Below are 10,000 nucleotides of genomic sequence, written 5' to 3' on the forward strand. Positions count from 1 at the left end.
TCTTTTCGTTGAATGTAGTTTAGAGCTATTGACTTTAACGATGCGGCTGTTCTAAACGACATTCAACGAACGATGAATATTCTCGCTTACTACGAAAAGCATGTGTTGACGATAAGAGTAAATTCAGAGAGGTTAGCGCTGAAAGACCCAAGACCAGGGGGAGACCACCCAAATACTATCATCCTCTTCTTCAGAAAGAAAAAGCCCTGTCCTTAGCCGTTCACAAGATCCTTCCGTCGGCTATTGCTAATGCAGTATGCATCAAAGGTTCACGCTTGGCCCACTTGTATGGACTCCCGAAAACGCATAAAAAAGAACTGTCCGTGCGCCCTATATTATCTGCAACCTCCACTTACAATTACGCCTTGGCTAAATGGCTAGAAGACAAATTGAAGCCTCTATCATATAACAGGTATAGCATCCTTGATATTTTCGAGTTCGCAGAGGAGATCCGCGCTAAGGGTATTAATGAAGATGATATCCTAGTGTCCTACGACGTTGCTTCTCTTTTTACAAATGTCCCTCTAGATGAAACGATAGGAATACTGGTTAATAAAGCGTTCAAGGACAACTGGTTTAATTCTCAATACAACCTAAATATCAGCAGACAAGATCTCACAGACCTCCTTAACATCGCTACAAAGGATCAACTTTTTCAGTTCGAAGGAACACTCTATGAACAGTTCGATGGTGTTGCCATGGGATCCCCCTTAGGGCCTCTAATTGCCAACGTGTTTATGTGCTCTATTGAAGAACAACTAGATCTCAATGGAAAAATGCCTGAATTCTATCGCCGGTATGTGGACGACACCTTAACAATTATGCCGAGTGTTAACGCCGCATCGAATTTCTTACAAGTTCTAAACGCGTGTCACCCATCTATATCCTTCACAATGGAAGTCGAGAACGATGGTATGCTGCCCTTTGTTGGCATACAACTTCTGAACAAATCAACATCAATTAACACGAAAGTGTCTGTTAAGCCAACTAACAAAGGGTTATTCTTGCATTATGACAGCCACGTTGATGCCCGTTATAAACATTGTCTAGTACGAACTATGCTTGAGCGCGCCTATCGACTGTCATCCTCTTGGGAGTTTTTTACTGAAGAATGCACTCGACTTGAAAACGTTTTTTCCAATCTTCATTATCCGAAAAATCACATCAATCGGATTGTTAATCGATTCGTTTTGGAAAAGAGATCTCCAACACAGACAACACTGAACTCGACTACAGTTAAAATTGCGCGAATAACATTACCTTTTAAAGATCAGAAAGCGGCCGATACCGTTAGACGTCAGCTTTACGACCTTGGAAGCAAAATAAACGTTAGTTTCCAACCTGTGTTTCTTAGTAAGAAGTTAGAGGACGAACTTAAGATCACAGAAAAGAAGCCATCAATAGTTAACCAACAACGTGTAGTTTATCAGTTTAAATGTAGTTTTTGTGATGAAAACTGTATCGGTTTTACGATGAGGCACCTACACGAACGTTGTGAGGAACATAAATTTAATTCATCCAGCATCAAGAAACATTTCACTAATAAACACGATTGTTTGCCTGATAATATCAATCAGCACTTTAAAGTCTTACGAAAATGTAAGACTAAACATGACTGTTTAATTTATGAAATGTTATACATTAGGGAATTGTCACCCTCTCTTAATGTCCAAAGTGACTCAATCAAGGCAAAGTTATTTGTATAACATTCTTTACAACACCTAGTATGTAAATTATGCTTTCCATCTATTTAAACTCTAGCACTTGTATATATTTATTTATCACTTGATAATGGAGTTACGATGACTTCGAAACGTCGTGAAAATATAAATCTTGTCAGTTTCATTTGTTTTTCTTTCTTAACTCTAGAACGACAAGACACTTAAATAAAGTTCCTTTTCTTTAGGATTATGTCATTGTATGTATTTTCAGTTCTCGTATGAACTCGTGGTTTGGTTGTTGTTGATGACTTGAAAGGCGAGATTGCATTTGAAACTGCCTTTGCTAGCTTGAAGGGTTATTTGGCGAATTGGTTTGATCGGTGGACTGGCGTAGTATCGCCGACAGCACGAAAATCTGGAACCCAGAATCTAGAAACTAGACACCGGAAACCAGAAACAATTCGCGAGAACTACAACAACTTAGGGCCTGTGCGCACTAGGCTGACAAAATTTGTTTGACTCGACCAAATATCTGAACAAAAATTGTCTCGCCAAATTTCCAATTTGGTAATCGTGGGCGCACTTAAAAACTTTTTCTTTAGATCTTGCCGTGTAAATTGAAAAATATGTATACAAATGTAGTATTCACGCCTGACAGAAAATTGTCCTGCTCCGAAGCAGGACGGTGGCGCCTTTGAAGTTTGGTAAGGCTTGACAAAATTTTTTGGGGAAAAAATCACTTGCGCACTTGTATCACGGAAACGATCTCAGGTTTTTTCGCAAAATAAACAAAAAGTTGCCCAGTGCGTACGGGCCCTACCTACTCCCTGTACGCGCTGCTATCGAGTATTTAAATCTGAGAAAATGTAAACTGTAAAATGAATCTGACCTTGTTAATCTCAGTGGATTAAATCTCAATAAAGCAAACTTAAAACCTGTTTAATTTATTGCTGCGAGCATTAGCGAGCAGCAACACTGTTCTCGACTTTCCTTGTGGGGCCTGAGCTCTATATATACGCGTTCAACGTTTATTTACATGTAACATGCAACAGCATATCAGATATGAATTCCGTCTCAGTGTTATCTAAATCTATCAAAAGAAAGAATGCTATATTCTATGGAAAAAGAGCATTAAAACAACTACCTCGAGGCAGAAGGAGATTGAAATGGTTTGCTTGAGCAGAATCATTGTTCTACATTAAAGTGATTGGACTCTCACAGAGTTTGTCGAAAATAGTAGCGGCTCAAGAACTGTTGAATTTTTTGAATCAAACAATAACTTAACCTATTTATTTCCTCATGTTTCTCATCGCTCATTTCATCCATACAAAGAGCAATAGGTCTGTAAAAACAATTTCCATCTCCTCTGACAACACAACGTCTTCTCTCCTTTACAATTGAGGACGTAAATTTCCAGAAGCCATAATTCGTTTACGCAAGACGTACCCAATAAGAAAACAGCCTAGACACACGTAAATACAACTAAAAAGACTTTATTTTGTTATTTCCTTCAAATTTGTACCTAATTTTGTAATATTTTGAGACCATGACGAGATGTCAATTTCACAATGAACCTTACGGATCCTTACGGGATCAAGGTTAATCCGAGTAAACCATCATCTCATATTTCACGGTTATTCAAACAGAAAATTACACTTGCCACGTATCAACATTGCCCAACTCGATTTCTGATAAAAATTTGTCGAAAAAAGCGTTGATCTCTGTCCAAAATCGTTTTTTGGATGTCGAAATAAGTTTCCGCCAAACATTGTGTTACAGCGACTTGCAATGTTTGCCCCCTGGAGATCCCAGAACCCTTTGTGTATAACAGGGATCCGATTGGTGGCAACTCATTCATTATTCAGGAATCATACCATAATTTATATAAACAGTTGATGACAGATGTTTCGAATTACCTTCATATCACTTAAACCCCATTAGTCGTTAAGTTCACATTACTTGTTCTGTTACAAGAGAGCTTTATTATGTGACAAATCAAATACCAGTACGACAATTTTGATGGGACGTTAAAGCACCTAGTAGTGAGTTAAAAACAATTCACAATGGCTTGACCTTTTAGACGCTTAGATATCGTGATCATATACAGTTTTAAATATGTTATATAGCTTCAAAAATTAATTGGTGATTTCCTTGTGTTCTTGTTCTCTCCAAGAAACGTTAATTTATGAGACAAACAAATCACATATACGTGAAATTACCGTCGTTACGTCTTACCAATCTTCTAGTTCCTGACAATATTAACATAACCATATGCATTTTGTTCTTAGTGTTCACACAATGACCAAAATCCAGAACAAAAAAAAATTAAATACCGTGAACATTGCAGAGGCTATTTGCCTTTACTGTCAGTGTTTCATTTTCCTTTGATTTACATGACAAATCGTTAGCGATGTAACTTAAAAACCCTCCCATGTAATTTTAGTTGACCTTGCAATACTTTTTGTAAATGTATGGTTGTGCAAATAAAGCCTCTTATCGTTGCTGTTGTATTTCGTTCATCCCCTCGCATCAGTTAACTTGCTATAAGGAACCCCTAGTTTACCTTGTTTTTTAACCTGGCTTTTTGGGTACAAAAAATTCTTCTTTTTCATTAAGGAACAAGGCGCCTGGAGAATGTGTGGCGTAAGTGACGGAGTCCGACTGAAGCTGTTGATTCAGGACTGAACATACAGTCCTATGAAAAATTTACATTGTTTATCGAAGTTAAGTTCTTTCAAGACCTCCCTCTAGTATTGAATAGGGAAACAAGCAAGTTTTGAAGATTCTGCTGAAAGGCTGATGAATATTACGCTTCAAGGTTGACAGCTGATGAGATAATGTTGGCTTGAGTCAGAAGGTTTCTCCACCGTGTTTTCGCAGTTTGAACATAATGTGGGCTTCAGAATGATGTCATTTCACGTGACTCCCAAAATGCCCAAAAAGCAGAATGAAACAATTACAATAACCACTTAAAACCGTTGTAGCGGGTGCGGTTGATTTACGCAGATTTACGATATCGGGCGGAGAAAGCCATTACTATAAGACCAAACCAATCTCCTCATTCTTTATATTGACTTGTTTATTAGAGGCTTGGAATCGCGTAAAAACTGAAAAGGTAATTATCACAAAAATCTATGAAAATGTAATTCGGTACAAACGCTAATCAATACACGATTTAAACTCATGCTACACGTGGCATACGCAATGTTATTTTAAATTTCTAGTATGACTCGTAGAAGCTAACAGAAATCACTAATCGAAAAGTACTTAACTAAGGAACATAACAATAAATCATGCAAAAACTATCTCATACCTCTTTCTCCGATCCTTCAATAGATATATGTCTTTCTTTCTCTCTTTGTGTAAGAAAGGCTAGTGCGTATCTTGAACAGAAAACCACTAAAAACTTCGAAGAAAACGACCACCTGTTCCCCAAAACACCGGAAATTACGTGAACATAATGACAGATCACTAACAATCATTTACAACCGTTGAAGAACATAAAAGAAATACAGCAAAAAGGAACGAGAAGCAGGATGGACCCAAATGGACAAGATTGAAACGGACTGCATTTGGATAATCTTAAACGGAAAAAAAGTCGGCCCGACGTTTTTCAAGTTTATGGCAAATCGCCTGGATAAAGGTCGTTTTTGCTCACAATCCATCTGACAATTTTATTAGTAAAGGAATTCCACATTACCATTTTCGAGTTTTACACTCGTGATTAACTAAAGATTTCCCCTAAACACCCTTAACTCTCTCCATGTGTATTGAAAGTAGCCGAGGAGTTCGTGGTACGCGATTACATCATGCCTGCCGTTCTAAATAGCGAGGTACCAAAGTCTTCCACCACCCTCGCTTTATTGGACATGCTTCATGATTGGTCTAAGGGCACCGACGGGAATAGTGCTACTACAAGAACGGTAACAGTTCTGTTCGATTATCGTAAGATTTTTGATTTAATCGACCATAGCATTCTTATCAGAAAATTATGTAAGTTAAACGCGCCAAATAGCATAATTAATTGGATTATCGACTTTTTGTGATATTAGAATCAAACTTGGTGAGGGATGGGTATCTGAGTGGGGATCAGTGCCCTCGGGCGTCCCCCAGGGAACCAAACTAGGGCCTTGGCTTTTTTTGATTACGATTAATGACCTTGTAGTCGAAAATGCTCGCTTATGGAAATATGTAGAAGATACCACCATCTCCGAAACGGTTGTGAAAGGGGAGCTCAGCAATGCACAGCGTCATACAGATAAAGTAATACAATGGTCACTAGAAAATAGAGTCCAACTGAACACTCAAAAGTGTAAAGAGATGCGAATATCTTTTACAAAGTCCCAGCAAGAATTTGAGCCAATTTTCATCAATTGTGATACTTTGGAAGTGGTAGAAAATGTAAAGCTATTGGTTCTTAATATTTCCAGTAATTTGACCTGGAATATCCATATTAATGAAAGAAGAAGGCCTCTAAGAGATTCTATTTTTTGATTCAACTAAAGAGAGCCAAAAGGTTGCTCGCACTGATCTAGGGCTCAGGGCTGTAGCCAGAAAAAAATTATGACTGAGGCAATGTCCGTGGTTAAATTCTCTACGTAGGTATTCTAGGTGTTTATGATGAGTACATTTTAAAGACAACACTGCAAATCATCCTTTATTTTAAAGAATCACAGAAAAATGACTGAGGCAAGTGCCTCGGTTTGCCTCATACTGGCTACGGCCCTGGGGCTCTTTTACTCTAGTTGTATTAGATCAATTATGGACTAAGCAGTACCGGTTTTTCACTACAGTATGCCTAAATATTTAACGCGAGAATTAGAACATGTACAGAAGAGAGCAATGTCCATCATCTGTCCTGGTCATGGCTATTATGAAGCCCTCGATAATGTGAACTTTAAGGAATTAGCCATCCATCATGGCGAAATATGTGAGACTTTTCGACACGATTGTAAATGACAACAATCACCGCCTTTATAAGTTACTACCTCAACGCATGACACTACCTATTTGTTAAGGCGCGCGCGGGCTTTTAACGTACCACGCTTCAAAACCATCTTCATGTCTTAAAGGGAACACATCTTAGAGTTTCCCTTTTTAGCCGAGTGGACCCTTTTAATATTTAGATAGTTAATAATTAAATATGTGTAACTTTATTATCTTTATTATATAAGTAAATACGCAATTCAGTATTTTAACTACTATGCATTTATGAATAACTAAACTTCAACTTCAACTTCAACTTCACATAGCCCCTTTTGGAGGCTTCGGTAGAATATAGAACAAAATCAAAGGGAGGAAAGACGGTAAAACAACTTTGTTTATTTGATAAATTGTAAACATTACTTTTACGTAAACTTGACGATGTACAATAAACAAATTTCGACTATGATTATTAGTTACTTTATGCTCAAAGAATGTTACTATTATGCTCAAAAAGTCCCACTATTATGCTCAAAAATTTTCCCCCGGATCACTCATTTTTTACCTAAACTAAAATACAATTGCTTGATATGCTTATATGGATGATTATATCGACAATATAAACCAAAAGTATTCCTTTTATGTGATCATCTCTTGTTATACTGAAGCATGATGGAGTTTCAATATACCGGTAGTCATTTATAGCACAGGCTGAAAGGCATTTTGTAGCAATGAGGAGACCCTCTCTGAGGTTGCAAATGACAGTTGGATGAGCAAGATTTTCTTGCGTGCTTTTGCCCAATTTGGAATTTTTCTTACTATTATGCTGGCGTAATGCTCGATGATCATGCCTCACTATTATGCTCAAAATAATAGTGCTGGAAGAAAGGGGATGTGGTTAGCGTACGTTCCTCATATTTCATAAAAATAATTTCAGTGTAAATGCCTTTTAAGCACTATCACTGTGGAAGTCTGTCTCTTTTTAGCGGCGCTACAGAGGTTCAAAGTCAGCCAAAATTCCATACATTTACAATAAATTTAGCCGTGTTTGCCCCCCAACCAAGATGGCGTAAAAAACCGTGGAAGGGTCTATTCAACAGCATTTGGGCCGAAAGAGCAGCGTCCTGCGGTGGTGCGTACAATGGTTTACCATGTGGAATGGACGTTTCGGCGGCCTGCGACATGCCCAGAAGTGGTATCGGTCGCTTTGGTCTTGCATCAATGTGCTTGTACCATTGTAATGCTCCTTGGTTTTTTGGAGCCAATTCCAAGGTTTTCCACTGTTTTTGGTTGGTATTTTTGGCGCGATTACGTCGTAGAGAGTGTTCCATTCAGCGGCAGGGATTGCACTACGAAGGACCGCTAATTCGAAGGGTCGTTTCACAATGATATAATGGACGGCAGTTTTGGTGAGCCAGTACTTGGCAGGGTTTCTGTAACCCTCAAGCAAATGGTAATCATGAAATCGGGTCTCCCAGTGACGTTAGTGGTCACGATTTGATCGTACGGCTTGTACATCAAGGTTTGTCGTACTTTGGCATCATTGGCGCCAAGTATGAAGAGGCATTGAAGGGCTGAGTTGTTGTTGAAGTAGATGTCGTGGAGCAAATCGATTACAAGTAGCTGGGTTACTGTGAAAGAAAAAAAAACTGCAGGTTGGATCTTATCCCACTTCTGACAGGGAATCGATCAACAATGAGCAAGTCCGTGGCCATGTTAGATCTTTTATTCATACATGCAGCCAACTTGTAACAACCAAACCAAGAATTCATGCGAGAACTAAGAATACATACAATGACGTAATCCTATGTGAGTTATGTAAATTTATGGTAACGTAAGACAATAAAATTTAAAAGTAATTTAAGCATTAATGTTTTTAAAGATGTTGCTGGCTCTAAGACTCTTGTTCACCTTGTCTGCAGCCAGTCTGTATGTCGACGTTTGCCTTAATTAATCCCTGTTCTACACAGTTGCACCTTCACCCCTGAATAAGAAATCTCAACGAACATGATCATGTACATGTATGGAAGTACGAACCATACTAAGCATCACTAAGATATCTTATATGCATGCCGTTTTCGAAATTTTAGTGATTATCTTTACCAGTTTTCTCATACCAGCAGTACTCGCATTAGCTCCAAAGGATAGATTTCTCCGTCCCTTACTGACATTTGCATGTAACCCCACAGTTGGTATTTGAACCAAATAAAGAAACATTGTTTTATTATTTTTTTCAAGTGTTGAGGCCAACCATCTCATGACTCTAGTGGATCTATTTCTTTGCAGATGTGTGTCACAGGAGCTTTGGGCATACCAGGCAGTCGCTATGAAAGAAGCTTTTCTCGCAATTGCTTTGTAAGCAAAACTGCCGCTTTTTAAGTCCTTGGGTTGGGGTACTTCCCCAGAATAAAGTAGAGGAGAGCAATAGGAAGTAATTCTGATTTTGTAACGCTGTTTAGTATGTCTTAGGGCTACAAATCTGTTAATTCCCAGCTACCGGGGGATGACGGTGTACATAGCCATTACGCTATTACAATCATTCTTGAGAAAAAGAAAGAAGGAAAGAAAACGGCTGACACAAAAAAGAAGTAATGCAATACACTATGATTCTCAGTACACTAGTGCTAAATTATATCCATCTACATAATTTATAGAACCTAGCTCTTGTGCATTTGCAAAAGGGATGTTAATAATAAGCTAAGCTTAGCATGCCCGACTAGTAATCAGGGAGACGTGGGTTCGAGTCCCGCTCAAGGTAGAAACCAATTTTTCGGATGGGTGTGTCGAAGGTAAAAATGCACTATATGTGTGCTTCTCTCTTCAGTTACTCCTAATATTATGAGATTATTAATTCAGTAAGGGGCATTCATTTGTCAAAATCCCAATCAAAATATCCTTTGACCTAAATTGTTTAACTTGATCTTTCAGTGAAAAATAAAACGGCTCGACAATTTTTTGGAAGGAGTTTGAGAAAAAAAAAAACTAAATTTTTTTCAGGGTTGATGATGATGATGGTGACAATGATACAGAGTTACTGGCTCCTTTGTGGTACACTTCGTGTCACTCCAAGTTGAAATTAAGTTTTATAATTTATAATAATGTTTATGTTTGTGTGTATGATGATGAACGCGCATAACCTTCTTTTTCTGTTTCCATCTATGTAGGCTGGTGTCTTCATGGGATTCTCCATCACATCTGCTTTGACGGGTGCATTAATCATATCTTTCTGCAGTGTGAACGTTAGCCCTGAAGTCGATGAAATGGGACTTACGGTCATTTTATTGATCCTTGGCATTGTGGAGTTTGTGATGGGTATTTGGGCACCAATTTGTCTTTGTGTGATGAAACCTTGCTGCGGTCCAGCTCAGGTTAGTCTTCCATTAATCCGATCCAAATTTTTCCCTACAGTTGCTACA

The 10,000-nt window shown here is 38.3% G+C and overlaps 1 protein-coding gene across 2 annotated transcripts in view; it reads left to right on the plus strand.

Moving 5' to 3' along the window:
• LOC138004242 (uncharacterized) overlaps positions 1–10,000 on the plus strand; it is a 39,029-nt gene that overhangs the window by 16,434 nt on the left and 12,595 nt on the right. The window contains exons 2-3 of one of the 2 annotated variants that reach the window (XM_068850716.1): positions 8,871–8,939; positions 9,749–9,952. In XM_068850716.1, the coding sequence (XP_068706817.1) occupies positions 8,871–8,939; positions 9,749–9,952 (273 nt within the window). The remainder of the gene's footprint in view (positions 1–8,870; positions 8,940–9,748; positions 9,953–10,000) is intronic. The other variant, XM_068850717.1, reaches the window with a different exon arrangement.

The sequence above is a fragment of the Montipora foliosa genome, chromosome 5, assembly GCF_036669935.1.
Source record: "Montipora foliosa isolate CH-2021 chromosome 5, ASM3666993v2, whole genome shotgun sequence".
In the NCBI taxonomy this organism is placed as follows: Eukaryota; Metazoa; Cnidaria; class Anthozoa; order Scleractinia; family Acroporidae; genus Montipora; species Montipora foliosa.